General features: G+C 34.6%; 1 protein-coding gene across 2 annotated transcripts; it reads left to right on the plus strand.

Annotated features, from left to right (window-relative positions):
• Positions 1 to 1,509: 1,509 nt before the first annotated feature.
• LOC135692087 (uncharacterized) lies at positions 1,510 to 18,004 on the plus strand. Of its 2 annotated transcripts, XM_065210118.2 has the most exons (19): positions 1,516 to 2,036; positions 5,048 to 5,158; positions 7,759 to 7,843; positions 8,046 to 8,097; positions 8,760 to 8,867; positions 9,367 to 9,412; positions 9,755 to 9,813; positions 10,263 to 10,298; positions 10,479 to 10,531; positions 10,881 to 10,938; positions 11,668 to 11,796; positions 13,763 to 13,884; positions 14,132 to 14,183; positions 14,283 to 14,360; positions 14,597 to 14,656; positions 15,010 to 15,089; positions 15,547 to 15,613; positions 16,979 to 17,003; positions 17,389 to 18,004. In XM_065210118.2, exons 1-19 carry the CDS (start codon positions 1,997 to 1,999, stop codon positions 17,421 to 17,423), a joined length of 1,296 nt encoding a protein of 431 aa, XP_065066190.2. In that variant the 5' UTR covers positions 1,516 to 1,996; the 3' UTR covers positions 17,424 to 18,004. The 2 variants fall into 2 exon arrangements, with proteins under 2 accessions (XP_065066191.2, XP_065066190.2); XM_065210119.2 differs by lacking the exon at positions 5,048 to 5,158 and having other exon boundaries at positions 1,510 to 2,036.
• Positions 18,005 to 18,319: the final 315 nt, after the last annotated feature.

The following is an 18,319-nucleotide window of genomic DNA, read 5'->3' on the forward strand; positions in this document are numbered from 1 at the left end:
AGAAATAACATATAACAACATATGAAAAGAACTTCTGCTGCCTGAGATATTTTCTTTGATCTTCATTTTATAACCTTTTCTTGGATTGCCATGCAGCGTATATAGATGCGACTTGAACATGCATCATACATTTGAAAAGATGTTCAGAAAGGTTAATATTTTCAAATTGCTTTATGGAGGAAGTGCAAAAATACATGCAAATATACAATACGTGACCAAAATACAACATTTTACAACGATAAAGATGTACATTAGAGGGAAACCTAATTGACATGCTATATCTTTCAAATATTTGTCAATATATATTCGAAGACAATTTTATCAAAATATTTGTCCTAAATTTTGTCACGACGCAATTTCTTGTAGTTAATGAATGCTCATTTTGAATTGAGTAGTCTCATTGTTAACTAGGAGACAACATTAGATAAGATCTTGTTAAAAATCTTTCTTGCTTAGAATTTACCAAAATGTTGCTTGTAACTATCGTTGTGCTGTATAAAATCGTTTGTAACCTTTTCAATATCTTATCAGCTCTTTGTTGATGAGCAAAAAGCTGTTGTTGAATCTCCGTTCCGTCATACTACTTCACAAGTAATGTTTTATTCTCCGCTGAGCTGGGGCAAAGATAATGGAGCCAAAAGGTTAATTATAAGAACTTTAACAACTTCTTAGATACATCGCTGTTGATTTTTTGTTTTACGCACAACTTACGCACAAATTTACAGGAGCAAGGCGTTTTGTCTCAGGAGCAAGGCATTTTACTAATCTAGAAGAAGTTTCCATTGTGGTGTCGACTAGAAAATCCACGACTGTTTTGTATCCATTCCTCACTTGCCTCACTAATTCCAAACTCTCGTCCATTTTCAGCACCCATAAAGGCTTTTTCCATATTTCTAAAAATATATGTATGTGGTATAACATCAAATCTTCTACTTATTGCTAAGAGGCATACATCAACAGCATCAAAAAAGTGCTATCGATAGAATGATTCAACATCCAAGAATAAAAGATGCAAAAAAATGAGTTTATAGTTTAGCAAGTCAGCTTCAGGATTATATAAAGAGCCAATTAAATGAAATTGAAGCAATGACCTGACATTTATTTGTCATATCTGCAACGCTATTGGAACGATGGGCGACACCACTCCAATCACTTATTTGTAGCTTATTATGTAATATTTGTGTCTCTATGTTAAGTGTAAGTCTTAGGGTTGTTATGCATTTCCATGCTCCCTAGGCTTTTGTATTGTAATTGATTGTCGTTGTAAATTTTATGAGAATATTAAAAAAAATGACCTGACACGTGTTTAATCTCAAGAAGGACACTTCTTATCTATATTAAAGGCATGCTTTAACTAAGCAGAAAAGTGGGGGCACGTACCCCCTTTGCCTCCAGTTCATATGCACACTGGTTAATGCATCAAAAGGTTAACAAAGGAATTAGCTTTATCTAGTGTAAACTGGTTAGAAAGAGCATGCCCCATCTCCACCAAACCTTGAAATTGTTTGTGAATCGGGGCATCAGACGGCCTCCCTTCATGGCTCGTCAGCCTTTTGCCTAACCATAGTAAACGCGATTGTAGCAATGAATTGTAAACTAATTTCTTGTTTAGAGCTTTTGTCATTTTTCTGTGATTGATAATCGAAATCTCTACTGTGAAGGAATGGGACTGTTTCCTTAGAAACACGAGCTAGGCCCGGTGCGGTTACAAGTTCTATTCTTACTTCGGGCGATCAACAGAGCAGGTTCAAGTTTACGGCATTCTATTCGAGATGGTTAATCAAAATCTTAACTTACAAAGAGAGGAAACCGTATGGTAATTTAAAATGCTGCTAAAACTTCTGCATAATTTATGTTCTTTGGAAATCACATGGAGACAGAGTACATCGAGTCAGAAGCGACAAGCCCACTCATGGCTTGCCCGTGTGCACTGAAGCTATTCGATGTAATTCGGGCGACAATTTGAGCAGGGATAACAGCATTTTATATAAGCATAATGGATATAGAGAACGAAATGTTATTGGAACGGCTTGCGGGTAAGACTTTCAAAAAATGAGTAAATTGTATGCTCTTAAGATTACTCTGTTTTTACTTCTTTACAAAGTATTCAATTACTGTATCGAAGCCTACTAAAGATATTCCTCAAGTTTCAACACTATACCTGAGATAATGTTGTTTTTCTTTTAGTTGCAGAAATTTTGTTCAGAATCCAAGCTTGTTGTTGTTCTCCTAGAAACCTCCTAAAACTAAATTGATCCTGGTATCTCTTTCACTAAGAAAAACTAAATAACTGCGTTAGTCTCCAAAAATTATAGTATGTTTTGTTTTTAAAAAGATTATTGAAAAAATCGCAGCTTTTCAAAGACTTGGGGGATTCCATATAACCTTGAAACTTCTTTAAAATAGTTAAAAAACTTGTTGTACATTTATAAAAGACACGTTGTTTATGAGGTCGGAGGGGACATTTAATAAACATTAACGCATTAAATCAAGTTAAGACTAAACTGAAATGATGAACAGCGTGTAAATGAATTGGCCGGCGAGACGTTTTCACTGTGCGTGTTCAATGAACACCGGTGATTGCTTACTAAAGTCAAACGGAGTCAAACCACCGGAACTAAAGCCTTGTTTTGTTTAAGATTTTTCAGTCGATTTTTCAGTCACTCGAACGTTTCAGATAAGATTACAGGAAGATTTCAACTTGTTTTTGTAACAGTCTATTGTCAGATTCTGATTGTAAGAGTCTGTTTACCAAAGAATTACTGCATTCGGTCATTTGAATCGTGTCAGTTTGGTATCTTGAAATGAGTAGATTCAACGATAACGGGTTTATCAAATATCGCATTTCACAAAATCCCAGGTTTTCACTTTTTCTAACAACCGAACTAGTCTGTGTTAAATTTTTTTAGACGATCATCTCTAGGATATGAAGCATAAAATGTCGAACAGATCCAATTGGGAAAGAATAGATCGTGGCTTTATCTTCAAACCTGTCCGATTAACAAATATATAAACTCAAAAGTTCTAGGAGGCATGGGTGGAGAGCAAGGCACGTCAATCGTAGTTAACACTAGTTGTCCCTATGTAAACAGAATAAAGATTCATTTATGTAATATTCTCTGTAACATTTGCGAGACGCTTTACTTTGCCGCTGCTGCATGGAATGTGTGACGATATATGCTGTCAAAGCTTCTTAACAATAACTTCTGTATAAGACATTTCTCAAATAAACTGCTATTTCAAGTTTTGAGTATGGCAGAAACATAAAATGGCAGTGAAGGGAAGCGTTAAACTATCTTAATCTAAAATTGCAAATTTGTGTTTAAAATTTGTTGTCATGCACCTAGCTGATTTCATTGACCAACGATAGTTTTGATTTTTGATACCCTAAAAGAAAAATCTGCCGCCGTTCATCACCCTGAATAAAATAACCTTTCTAAAATCAGAAGATCAAGATAAATGCAGAAAACGCTTATCTTTAAGAGAGCCCTCTTATTTCATTTTGTTAAAATTAATCGAATGGTCTACCTAGAATATTTGAATAAATTAATTGCATTTTAAGCTAATTATAACACAATTCACACAAGACTGTTTGCAGAGACAGTTAAGATTTTCTTTACTAAATTTAACACAATTGATAAATTACAATTTGAAGGGTCTGATCCGTAACTATTGAGGCTCATGACCCCTCTACAAATAATTTGGTATAATGACTATCTCCTTAACAGCAGCTACACCCACTTGTCTGTGTTCTCATTAACGTCCCTCTCCGTAATCATGAACATCTAGTTACACAGGTGGCTTAGCGCAGTTTAGGGCACCTTAGTTCGATAGCTATGAGCCTCCGAAGAAAAGGGGTCCCAAATTATTTCTATATTTTTTCCATGTTTTTAAGACTTCGCTCAAGTTCACCTCATTTTCAAACGTCAACTGAAGCCTCTATAACTCATCTCTCTCTTGTTTAATAGAAAGATAACTTAAAAGATTGTAAATTCTACATCTTCTTCTACAAAGCTCTTGCTCTCTTACAGTTTCCTTAGAAGGCGTTTAAAATAACTCATTTGCTACTTAATCTCTGTACCTGCTTCGGTTCTTGCTCATACATATTACTTCAACGCATTGCAATAAACTAAGATTGATTATCAAAACATATAATGCTGCGAAGAAGTACGAAGGCAGCTTCAACTTCCATACAATAACATCTGCTGTCCCTTTAAGATAAACATATCCTTTCCTAAGTTGAACATTTCAAGAATAGACTTCACCGACACAGAGATTAATCAGTTAGTACTGAACAGGTGCCAATATATAGGCGTACACAAAGGAAGGATTAATTTGCAAAATTAATAAACGCCTCCATGGTTTATGTTACAAAGGCTGTTATTACTTAGCAAACTGCTTTGTATATTCTTGAAGCTTCAAGCACTAGCTCTAGATTGAGAGGGGTTCCGATCATATGACAAAATGATATACTATGCATAATTGACTCTCGAAAAATATTACAAAGTAATATAATTAAGAAAAGAGTCTTTCATGACAATCAACTTGATTTCCTATCTAAAGACACCTAAAGATTGCTTAAATCTTCGCTTTCTGGTCTTCTATTTAATCAAAACCTGTAACAGAAAGTCGAACACCCTGACCAGAACATAATGATCTACGATGATAAACAAAATAACAACGAAACTCTTACAGCATTGGATCCTCGTGAAACAAATGCAATGCCCTCGTAACATTAATGAACCGCTTCCTAAAAAGTTTTCCTTTTAGTTTTTTTCTCAGTCTACAACTATTAAGTCAAATCAAAGTCAGCTCTTACCCATGAAACTCTGAGATTTGAAAGCATATATACTTTGTTCAAAAATCTTTCAAAGCTATAGATAAGTTACGACACGCATGATCTAAATAGCAAAGGAATTCTCTTCTTTTATTAAAGTATCTTGTTGCATGCCATTGAAGTTGCACCTCGTTCATGTACTACATATGGCACAGGAAAATATTACCACCCACTGAACACTGCTCAATTCTAGTTGTTATTCTTTTACAGTTGCTGCAAGTTGTATAAAGAAAGATGGGCGTAACCCGATGCCAGACGAAAATTCACTGATAGCCCCATTCTGTGAGATTACCGAAATGATTCTTCGAAGGGGCCTCAAACGTAAGTGATAGTCTAAGTTTTATCGACTTCATATGGAACAAAGAAACTTGTTTCTTTATTTCTTATGTAAACATTTCTGTCAGACATTTATCAGCATCATCTATCTATGCCATCTCATGCGACCCCTTGAATTTGAAGGCAACGAGACCAAAATTTCCAGACTGAATTTGTTTGATCAGTCAAGTAAAGGAATTTTACATAGCATAAAATGTAGTTTGGTTTAACCTGCAAATCAACTCAATTGATGCATTGTTTAGCCAAAGTAATTTCAAACATCGAATTTCCAAAGACAGCTACGTACCTTGCTCAATAAAAAGTTCTTGAATAAATCATGAGGCAGAATTACTAAAGACTTATTCCTCTTGATAAACCAGATTTCACCAGATGATCAAAACACGGCTTTTATTAAATCCTACTCAGCAGCAGTGGATTTTCATCAACATTGACAGTTCTCCACAGATATTTTCTCGTTTATTTATTATTTAGTGTTCTCAACAGGGGATAACCGTAGGCCATTATGTAGAAAGTTTTTTTTCGAAAATACATCAACATTCTACAGGGATCTTACATAATATTTTGCATATCAACAATAATAGAACGAAATTCCCCGATGTTTTGACAAAATTTGAATTCCTTTTGGTTTAATGACACCAAAACGACTTTTCTATCAAAAATATTTTCCAAGAAACTGAACGAATTTCTAGAGACGATCATTTAAGGGCTAATTTTGCTTTATTTTTTTGGATTTGTTCCTTTAAAAGTAAAATACTTCACTAGAAAAAATTTTATAAATTTAATTAAGAAGGTAGCTAAGGTAATTCTCTTCTTTTCAAAATAATTTGGAGAAGAAACATCACTCGCTTGCATGGGCTTAATGACAACCTAGTTTGAAACTAATCTAGATATCAAAGCCTAAAAAGTAGTCGATTCGAAAAGTGGAAGAGCAGAGTGGCACCGTGTAGGGTCATAAAAAAAGAAGAGGTCATAAAAGAAGAAGAGGTAGAGTCTTTGTCCTCCCCACACCTCTTACGGCATAGCTCTCCACTGTTCGATTCGATTTATGTTGTTAAAATAGATTGGAGAAGTTTTGTAACTTTTCACAAACGACTTCTTTTCCGTTTTACAAATTCAGGCATCCATATCAGCAAGGAAGAGCAAAAAAACGCTTCGCAGTTTTTCCATTACAGGCATATAGAAGAAGACAATAAAAAGTTTATCGTATAATAAGATAAATTATTAATACTTTTACAGAGTGTCAACTGCCTGAATCTCCACAAAGACAAAGTGATAACCGAGTGAGAGAATCCTTGATTGGGAAAAGAGAAATTTCATAGCATCTTAGATTTGATGATACATAAATATTGATTTTTTGAACACCAAAGTCAATTTCAGTCAACCCTGGACAGTCTAAGACCCTGTTTACACGAGAGAAAATGGAACGGTTCCATTTGGAACCGTGCCGTTTGGAACGGTTCCAAATTTTTTCTGCTTGCGTTTACACGGGCATCCTGGAACCGTTCCAGAAATTGCTTCAGAGGAGGGAGAGCATGCGCAGTAATTCCTTCTGTTCGATTGGCGCCAAAACTTGTAAATCGCATCATTCGACTCGATTACGACAATTTTTATCAACATGGCAGCAACAAACATTACCAAGAAACTTTTCGTTTGGACAGAAGAAGAAACTGCACTATTGTTGAAAATTGTCTTGGACTACAAAACAGCCAAATATGCAGCTGGACAGGACTGGGAAACCATTCGCTCCAAGTTATGAAGTTATGATTCTTCGCTGTCGTAAGTTATGAAGGAGACGCAAAGTACTGATAATTTCAACTTTAGCTACCAAAACTGACAATAAAATTGAGAAAATTGATGCTACAGTATTCTTTAATCGGTTCATCGTGAAGTATGTATGAAATAGATCGTAAACAAATCAACTTTTTTCTCTTCTTTTTTGGCGCGCAGCAATAAAGCAAACAAAGAAATCATTTCCAACTAGCCTCTATCTCATAGCATAGTAGCCTCGATTCCTATCCGTTCTCTTTTGGCTCGGTTCCATGCGGTTCTGCCCGTTTACACGGGAGCCAAACGGAACGGTTCCAAATGGAACCGTTTCTGTAGCGGAGCCAAAAGAGCACGGATAGCAGATCCAAACTGGAACGGTTCCAACAGTTCCCGTGTAAACGCAAGGCCTATCCGTACTAGTTTTGGAACGGTTCCATTTGGAACCGTTCCATTTTCTCTCGTGTAAACAGGGTCTAAAGCAAAGCTTTTGCCTAAGATTGCAAGACTGGAAAGTGGACTTACTCTTCAACACCGGATGCTATATGAAATATAACGCAATCAAATATCTTTGTGATAAGACTGATGAATTAAATCATATTTGAATTATTCATGAGTAGATACAAAAAGATAAAATCCAAGCGAGGAAACATGCAAAATTAAGCAATAATAAAACTTAGACTTAGATTCGAAAATGTTGCTGTACTGAGAGTAGATTTTTGACTTACTGAGAGTAGATGTAACGAAAGCAAACATTCACTGTTTTAAAAACAAGACTGGGTCATGAAGCAGTGATTTTAATCATGTATTTTAAAAAACAGGTGGGTTGGCAATCATCGGCTTAAAAGATTGCGACTATTGGAATTTCTTGGAAGGATTTTTGACGTCAACAAAGATAGAAAAAGGGTATGGCATCATATATCTTTTCATGCTCTTGGCATTGATTTTAATTGGCTAAGTTCAAGTATATGAGAAAGTTTCCTTCATCTAAGTTAAAAAAAGATTGAGCCTTCTATCAATTCATGAGCCATGTGATTTCATTTGTAAGAATTTGATTAGGAACTATCTTTACCAACAAACTCTATCACAGAAAACGTATTTTTTGCAGACTGCCATCACCGATACGAAATATCATTTCCATTATCCAGCAATCTGACAAGGTGAGGAAATGTTCACATGCGCTGTTTAGCTGTATTTTTTACAAGAAGCTTGAAAATAAAGAAATACATTGTCGCTTAAAGCTTCAATAAAGAAAAAACAAAATCATGGGGGGGGGGGGGGGGTGGATGGGTGGAGAGAAGAGAAGATCAGTGAGGCAAAGGGGCACCCACAGTAACAAAACCCCTACTTTTGCCAGTTGGCATAAGTCGTAAGTTTACCAAAGTTAATGATTGTTATTTAAGATATTGTGACAATGAAATGAAACTTCTAATATTGCAACATTCATATTTTAACGACGTCTGAATTTTGGCCAAAAATTTAGAAAAATGTTTTAACGCCGTCTGAATTTTGACAAAATTCGTCTGAATTGTAAAATTTTCAATGAAACTTACAGGTTTTTTCCCCTTTTTTTATAATTTTGCATTCAAGACTATAATAAAATGATCTGCCTGCTGTACAGGGAGGAATGCAACGATGAATAGGTGAAATTCGTTTAATTCAGATTATTGTAAATTATCTTTAGAAGCCTCCTCTATACCCCTTCCCTCCCCCTCTCTCCTTCCCTCGCCCACTCTCCTTCCCTCCCTCTCTCCCTCCCTCTCTCCTTTCCTTCCTCTCTTCGATCCTTCTGTATTCATGGATGTTCTTTTTAATCTTTCAGGTCCACACCAGCACTGGCCGTGGGCGTTTATTCATCCGAATCGCCCTTGTAAAAGATTGTCTTGCAGCAACGATAGAATATTTGCTTCAAAATCCCAAGTATATACGGGTAAATTTATCAAGACCTCTTTAGGAACTTTTCAGAAAAGTTCTTGACCAAGGACAAAATGTTACAGTTAAGTTTTCTGTTGGAAGAGAAAAAGTTATTTTAATGGCGACAGGAGAATGTCCAGCATTTAGTTGAAGCCAGTTTAATGATAAGAATATTTTTATGGTGCGACAACATGTCTATATATCGATAATATTTGAAAAGCTACGTCCTAAAGAAAGAGGCTGTAGCCTTCTGGAACATCATTTTAAAAGATACGTCATCTGTCATTATTCCGAAGTTGGCAGAACACATCTAAATCCACAGCTTTGTGAAAATACATTACGAATTTGAGAAAGTTCATTTTTGGAATCATCCAATTAAAAATCATGTGTTTTTCAAGTCATTTTTATGAATTTGATTTCCACACAAGAATTGATACAAAAATTTCAATCAATTGATGATAACTTTATTTTGCAAATATTTTTGATGAATTTTGACCCTGTTGCTTTCTTTTTAGTACTGGTACAACGATGAAGCAGCATTTTTGGACAAAAATCACACAGGTTTGAATATATTAGCTTTTTGCTCAAAAGAGAAGGTTCTTAGATATATTACCAGTATTTAGTTTTGGAACAGTTCTAAGATTTTGCGTTGAGAAGGATTTTAAAAGTTAAATGAAAGTGAATGATTCATTTACTGTTCGACTTTGTTTATTATTAAAGGGGGAAGGTATTGACCATATCATTTGTATTGGTTAGATGTTTTTGAATAACAATAGGACGTCTTAATTAATTTCAGAATATCTTCCATGAAATCTCTTTCTCACTAAATCTCATTAACTTTTGCTATTTTTGTAGCCTTACTGTATGCTCTGGTTACATTTTTGCTATTGATTATATTTTCAGAATGCATAATTGGAATTATCAAGACACTGAGTCACATAAAATTCTCTCTGCGAGTTACCGTAAGCTTGACATCTGTACTACAACTACATTTTAAAACATTAGTTAGTTTTAAAAAATTAACGTGTATCTAAAAAACTCCATTCAACACCCGAGAACTTAGACATGCGTATTCAATTATTTTCAGTATTGCATTGAAAAGAAATAATCTACAACGTAGAGATAGCAGGCTATTTCATTCAAAGAGATGCACATTGCAGACTTCTTAGTCTTAAATATTTTTTACCGCATACCCTCTGCAAAAAGGTCAGATTGGACCAGATTGGAAATTTGCACCAGATTGGAAATATTTATTGTTTTCTCTACAATTTCAATGAACTAAATACGCTAACTGTTCTAATTCTAAAATATTCATCTCGTAAAATCTCAGCGACACCAATATTCTAACATTAAGTATTTTCTCTTTGCATGTAATATAAGTAGTATTTATAACTATTTTTCTCAAATTCAGGTTTGCAGTTTTCTCCACGAAGATTGGATTATACCTGTAAGTTAGCATGCCAATATATAGATAAAAAAAGAAATATATTTTCATTGCTTAAAGAATTTGAAATATGCAAATTTTCTTAATTTTAAACCGTACTTAATAAAGTACAGTTGTACTTTTAACTTGCTTTACAAAACAACTTTACACTAATTTAATTTTTTTATGTCTTTCCTTTTTTAGAAAACAATGAAGCTCGATTTGGTTCCCAGTGAGAAACTGGGTGTAACTGTCTTGTATGTCCTGAAAAATTCATTTAATATTTTTTGGAAAATACAGCAATATTGTTTGATTACTAAATTCCGATCTTATTAAAAACGGTCTACTAACTTGACTTTTCATTGCAATTGACTTTTCAGTGCAAATATAATTAACTGATTGAATTTGAATGCCAATAGCAATTACGAACTGTACCAGGGATGTTTTGACTTCTGTATTTGAAATCCAATAAACGCACCATACCATTAACAGAAAAAGCATATACTATTGTTAAATTCATTATTAATGCAGAAGACATATCTAAATGGTGTGCTTATAATGTACTACTGATGCAATGTTAAAATTATTGATGTTTGCATCCTATAGTTCTATTCAGTCGAAGTGTGTTGTTGCTGCTGTTCAGCCTGGAAGTGTAGCAAATGAGGTAATTGTTTTTCTGCTAATCGAAATCAGGGGTGTTGCATGGGTGATGCGTAGGAAACATTCGGTTATGTAAAAGAAGCCTACCTGAAAGAGTTTCTTTAATATCCATGGATGCTTGTGTAATAACAGGATCCTATTACGTGCAATACATTAAAACCAGAAAGAAAGAACCTGTAGTTTTCTGTAACAGGCTAAAATGGCTCCTATTTTCTTATATAAGGTTCTAATAGTCCATCAAACGGAAGAATTTGGAGAAACGTTCAATTTTTAGCCTAAAAACTCTTTATCCTTATTGTCTTAATAAACATTTTAATTTCCTTCAATAATTTCTTTTTATATCTATTTCTTACTCTTTTCTTACTTTCCTCCTCCCATGCCCCTATTCTGTTTTAATTCGGTTGCGTCGCATCTCGAATTCTTTTCTATTTATTGAACCTCGCCTTCTCTTTGCTCGGCTCGTTTCTTTTCTAGCCACTTGATAACGAGTACATGCTCGAAACGTCGTGTTTTTAACAATCAAATTATTATATCTTCATTCTGGTACTAAATTTATTTGCTGACTATATTATCGTTATTCTAATATTGACGGGGGTAAACTGGCAAATAATGCCAGGTGATTCTTAATCTTGAGTTTCTTTATGCAGGCTTTTAATGTAGCAAAAGTCTTGTTTTATTTCCACTTTAGATAATAAATGAATCATAAGCTTTTCTCTATTGTATCTTTCAACAGAGTGGCCTAGCTCCAGGTGATTGTTTTGACGAGTTTTGCGGGATATTTATCACCGAAAGACTGGCTTGCCAGATGTCTGCGATTCTGAAAGCCAACAAAGGCCAACCTATTTGTGCAGTAATAATCAAGGTACGCCTCTTGGTGAAAAAATCACCGATAATATTGTGAAATCCGACTCTCAGTAGGTAGCTGAGGGGTGCCAGTAAATGAGTTTCTTAATCCGTACCCTCACATCCCACGATTCTTCAATACTCTCGAGGCAGTTCTGAAAAACCTGGATATCATTGGTGAAATCCCAATAACTTCATCAGATATTTGGGTATGTTTTAAAAGGGGGCTGAATATTTGCATCAGAATTTCAAAACTTATTAAATATTTTGGCTAGTCGTCTTTAAAAAAATGATGCCCTTACGTACGTGCTTATGGTACTTATGCTATGAAAGAAATTATTACTAAGCTTAATCTTTGTATTTTTCCTTAATCAATTAGAAATTGATCCTGCTGTGCAAAATATAACTTCATGACCATGGTTACAAATCTTTACCACTTTAAGACAAAAAGTATATTTGAGAAAACCGTCCACCATTTCAATTGGATAATCTAAGTGTTTAAACATATAACAATAATTGAACTCTAGATTAAGCACTTTCAACAATCCTAAAACAAAATGTTTAATCAAGCTTTTCTTATCCGAAGGAAAATGAAGCGGTCAAATTCATTATGATTTTTTATGCTTTTATCCGAAGTGAATTTATTCTTGTGCAGGAGATTAATGATCTCGTTCATCTATCAATGCTTAATTTTGTTCGTGCTAATTTTCTTATCAATGCTTTTAATTGAATACTTCAGCTTTCAATTTGTAATGTTATAAGAAGTTTCAGAATTTGAATCTCTTATTGTTATCTATGGCCAAAGCCAAGCAGAGGTGTATCACGTGAGGTCATTGTTCCCTGTGCTACTTCGTCGTCTGCTTTTAATAGCTGTTCACAATATAGACACCTGCTTCACTTTCATATTTTTCTTTGAACTGCTCGACGAGAATACAGCAAACACGAGTTCTTTGCAGAAAGCGAATGCTCTTTATTTCAATAGGGGGTGAAGATGAATCTTCTTTTAATTTAGCCATCTATAAATTTGCCATTTAGGTTACTATCCGCAATCACATCTTTGAAGAACAAACGCGCAACAGTTACCATCACCATGACGCGGTGTTTTATTGTCCTATAGATCAATTAATGCTTCCACAAAAATTGCAAAATCAGTAAAATCTTCTCCCACTTATTCTTTTTTAATTTGATATAAAACGGGTGTTAACACGTGGCAGGTCATTGAAAAGGAACATGTTATTTGCTACGAGACCCCTGACTGTACAGAAAATATGCAAGGCCTGTCACCCCCTGTCCAAAGCACCTGTTGATAACAGTTATTTGAGCAAATGGACGAAGGATTTGCTTTGCTTGAATTTTGTTGACTCAGATTCATGAACAAGTTCTTAGAACGTCTTACTGAAACCTCTAAAGCCCTTACGGGTGAACGGTTCAGCGTCGCCATGTCAGACTCTTTGCATCTTCTGTAAGTAAAACTTTGTTATGAATTCAATTGCTATCTACTTGCAATTTTGTATCTAAATGAGCATCAAATTGCCGGATTTCCTGAGAAATGTGATTCATAAATTGGGCTCTAGCCTGCTGAATAAAGGTTACGTTTATACGAAGATGATAATGCTAATACTATATGATAGTTTGCCCTCAAGTTGAAACTGAAGATTTGATCAAAGATTGATCAGTCTCGTTCATGTTTTGGTGTTGGGAAATGCAACTCAGTCAAAACGTTCGATTCCAAATCCTAAGTTTGAAATCATAAGCTACAAGAAATTGGCAGCCGAAGAATGTCAAATTTTAGAGTATACAGTTGGGTTGTAATTAAAATCTGATGGATTTTAGTTTCTGATTCTTGAAATGAGTGTCTCACAATCGAATGCTCAATCGAGTTTGATGCTCATTTACATACAAAATTCCTTTTTGATGATAAACTTACACGGGTAAAGATGAGACGATAACGGGTAAACTCAAGCATAGTAAATTTTGATATACAGGGTACATTTTCTGATGGTCGATGGTTCTCTCCGCTGCAAAGACGGTTTAAACTCACAGACCTTAGCAAAATTGATCTACCAATTGCAAAAGGCGAAACAGAGAAAGATATTTTGGAATCGAGGTTGGTTTTCACCGTGGATGAAAAAGGAAAATTAAATAAATTTGTTTATCTGACTTTTACAATCGTTTGGTTTTTTTAAATATTTGTGTAATATTTTGTCCATTGAACAATGTTTGTCCATAGAAAACAAGGATTCTCAAATATAATATTAAAATTTTTCCAAACATTTTCCGGAAAGCTGCATTCATAACTGGAAAGTTTCTTTTGGACTATTTCTTATCAAGAATTTATTTAAATCATTTTTCAGGTCTCGATCGAAGTTTGACGTTGTTTATATCTCATCTGTGGATGTTGGAAAGGTATGTACATGTCTCTTAAAAATTCTATTACGAAACACTCTCGCTATTTTTCGGATAATTGACATTCCAAGAAATTATACATCTAAACTCATCTTTCAGAATGGGAGTTCAAAGATCGTACAAAATGGCATTAAAAAAGCTTTGGAAGAAATAAATGGCGTAGAAAGCACATCGCAGGTAAACCAAAATTTGATACATTGAAGAAAGCCTACTTCATCATTCAACAGAGCACTCGCTTTTACCGTCACTTTAGTGGCTGGCTTTTAAAGGCAAATGGCTTTGTCAGAGGCTACAAAAGATTCGCTGGACACAAAATATATAGCCACATGGCCGCTGTAAGATAGAGTCTTGATTTTGTAGAAAAATGACAAAGTTTTAAATAAATACAAATGCTATTCCAATTTTTTTCGCAGGAAGCTACAATAACTTTATTGGAAAGAGATATATTAATGGCAAAAAGGAAAAGCGGGGAAGTAAGAAATTTTGCATGCTTACATGTCTACATGCCTACATGTCACTGAAGGTAGTAGGCCATGTGTCAGCTTTCCTCTTTCTTCTTTTGGTTACGTTTAAAGTTGCTAAGAACACTTCTTTAATCTTAGGAATGTTTATTGAATGGTTTTCTTCATTTGCAGATTGCTTTGAGTTACAAATGCAATTCACAACCTCCTGTGTTACTGTCCTAAACTCCCGAACTGTTTTAAACTCTTACTGTTTGATACAACTCTTTATATCGAAGCTTTTGACAAGTCAGAGTGTGACAAGTCTTTATATCGAAGCTGATCACAGAACTATGATCTGACCTCTAGTCATTTTTCTTTAACAGAGCATCGGCAAATATTCGTATACAGAAACATCATCTTGTGGTTTAGGAGAAGATAAAAGTTACTTTGGGTTTATAACTGGGTGAGTGCTGAATCATACGCAACTCATCTCTTAGATAAATTATTTTATAAAATATTCGTAACGCAATAAATGTAAATTGTTTATAGTCCATGAAAAAGTACATATTAAACAGCGAGAGAAAGAGTGAAAACCGATGAAAACGAGTTACTTATTTAGCGATTGCAAAATCTTGAAATCTTCGTTTAACACAGATGGAATTAGTACCCATTCAAAAAATTACGAACAAGCAACCTGAGGGTTTATTTGAGGATTATCGGTACTTATATCTACGATGTCTAGTGCTTAGAGTCGTCTTTGACATAATCATTATTGCTAAAAAGATCAGTCATCTTTTATATAATCAATATTCTTATCATATTAAGTCTTCCTAAAGATGGTCAATATTCTTAGTGTTAGGTCGACTTAAAATATGCTTTTTTCTGACAACTTCTGACAGCGGGTTGTTCTAAATTTCTAGGGACACAACCTGCTCCTTTGCAAGCAAATTTGTCTGTCATGTGTTCAGGGCAACGGACCCAGAAATGGTAATCATATAATGCTATTTTTCATTTCAAAATCACATATTATTCTTAAATGCCATAACATACTGTTTTTCTTGTTAATAATGATATTAATACTAAAATATTATTTCACATGCTCCCTGAAACTTCTATCGAAAAAGTACTTGCTTGTTTGATATTTGTTTGATTAGTCAATCCTTTCGAAAATAATACAAGCGGAACTGCCGTGGCCAATATTTCACAACTATTTTGAGGAGAAATGCCATCCTATACCTACAATGCCTGCCAAAAGTACTTGGAACACCCGGCTATTTACGCTGCATTTCAGGAGCGGATCAAGCAAAAAACCTGACTGAGTTCCAGGCCAAGGCTAGGGACTTTCAGATAATCAAAATATGGTGTTCCGTCTGAGCATAGGTTTTCCGTGCCGGTGCCAAAGACTGCAATTTAAAGCAAAGGTAGTTAACACTCCTGGAAAATTAACGATATCTCCTGGTTTTATCTCAAACGCTTAATAATCTGCTAGAATGCTGTGATGGTCGTGAGTATAAGACATCTGCAGTCGCCATTTCGAATTCATATTTTGCAGTTCCACAATAGAAAAGAAACAATAGATAGCCAATCAACTACGGGCCATTGTACAGCTCTCTTACAAATATGGTATCATTTCCGAGTTCCAGATGCTGTTTTTACTGAGTTCCATCCGTGTTCCAGACAAAAAGTTTACTTCCGAGGCACAAAACGTTTATTTTCGGGTTCTAGGATTGACTGCTGTTGTCCTCCACAGCGTCTGGAAATTCGTTTCTAAATCACGACAGAGAAGAAACTGGCAATTTTAAGATTTTGAAGAGACTGTGATAAAAGATAGAATTCCTTTTATCAAAAAAATTACTACTTCCGCCCCCTTCCCCCTAAAACAATGTTGATAATTTAGAGAAATATCATAAAAGAAGCGCAAAAGAAAGTGCTTCCTAAAATCCTAACCCGTTTGATAGTAAACCAACATTGTTCTGTAGGGGAGAGGGAGGTGATTGATTTTGACCTTGGAGAGTGTTCCAAGTGTCAGTGTTCCAAGACTTTTGGCAGGCATTGTATGTGTACATAGGGATGATAACATAACATGACTTATTCATTGACCAGCTTGCATATTTCTGTCATTTTGCATTTGACTCGTTACCTATAACATAAGAGGCCTACTCCATTCATTTGACTATCAGATCCACAAATAAGAAGTAAACAAACCAAAAGGTGAAAAGGGAACTTAATGCATCATTTAGCCTCCCGAAAAGACGAAAATGATATCAATGGAAAGACTTAATTTCTCAATTTTCTAGAATGACTTAAATTTTCTTTCAATAAACTGACGTATTTGTTTTCTCTCAATTAAAGGCCCAAGACATAATAACTGGAATAGGTAAGTTTTATTGCTACAAAATCCTCATTCAATCAAGTCTGCTTTGAATATCCAAAAAAATTCCAACAATCAAATTTGTAACATTTTATTTATTTTTTGCATCATTACTGGGAAGAAAAAATAAACTATTCAGAAAAAAGATGGAACTCACATTCTTCTCACAAGAAAGAAATATTAACATTTATCATCACGCAAGTCGCCAATCCCTAATAACGAAGCAAGATTTGGTCCTTGGTTTTGTCACATACGCAAGATCGACTAAAAGTATATTTCAAGTAGCTGATCAGTTGAAGACATGCTACTGTTTTCGATTAACTTGACTAATAAGAAATTCTAGATTCGAGATTTCTAAATGATAATTCACAGAAACTATTTTTGTTTGTAGGAAGGGGGTTCAACCGAACATTATACTGCGTGTGAGTGTAACTTCACATCGAAGAAACCAAGCCATTAAAACACGATAGCTTCACAGAACACAATTTGATGCAAGTTGCAAAAATAATCGTTTCTGGAATAGAATGGTCGTTTTTGGGCAAAACAGTGCCCAAAAGCAATACAATTGAGTTTAACTCAAAACTATTCTATAATTTACTATCAAATGTTGGACAATTGTAAGTTCTTTGGTTCCACGAGGTAGTAAATATTCGTTAAAAAGAAAAATATTAAAGATTAAGTTATAGATTAACCCTTATTCGACATTTTTGCACTTGAAATAGGGAAATTGCAGATTTGCTATACTGGATTGTAAAATCAGTTATTGTATCTGATCAAATCATACGAACAAATGCGTTTTGAAACCAGAAAATGTAGCTGAATTGAAATCTTATCGTCTATATTTATATTTGTAAATAGTAAAACACAAAAATTCCTCAAAGACAGCCCTCAAAGACAGGCCTCTCTTGATAAATCGTGACGACTTTATTGTACAATCTACTGTATAGAATATTAATAAATTGGTTTTAGAGTAAATTTGCTTGATTTTATGAAATGAGTGGATTAAAACAGAAGCTTTATCAAATACCTCTTTTTCAAACCTTTTGCCATCTAAGGGTGCTCTTCGGCGAATGTTCAAACTTGTCGGCAAATAAAGGATGTCTCATTCATTTTGTTGGTAAACGAGGCCTAAACACCTCCCTAGAGCGAAAAAGCTAGTAATCGCACTTCTTACACCATTATAATTTAATAACGTATTAAGAACAATCCAGTCTAAAATTTTCGAAAAATAAAGAACGGCCAGTGACTACAATTGACTAGTTCGCATAAAATGGTTCTTAAGAGTGTAAAAACTTAAAAATTTGAATCTCATTGGATGATCT

This window comes from Rhopilema esculentum, chromosome 13, assembly GCF_057945365.1.
Source record: "Rhopilema esculentum isolate cy_ngs chromosome 13, ASM5794536v1, whole genome shotgun sequence".
Lineage (NCBI taxonomy): Eukaryota > Metazoa > Cnidaria > Scyphozoa > Rhizostomeae > Rhizostomatidae > Rhopilema > Rhopilema esculentum.

Bases quoted from the DNA above. Each gene is read 5' to 3' on its own strand.
- LOC135692087 (XM_065210118.2), top strand. From the start codon at position 1,997: ATGGATATAGAGAACGAAATGTTATTGGAACGGCTTGCGG. The intron at 10,939-11,667 runs GTAATTGTTTTT...ATCTTTCAACAG, and splicing joins CTGGAAGTGTAGCAAATGAG to AGTGGCCTAGCTCCAGGTGA. The intron at 13,885-14,131 runs GTTGGTTTTCAC...ATCATTTTTCAG, and splicing joins AAAGATATTTTGGAATCGAG to GTCTCGATCGAAGTTTGACG.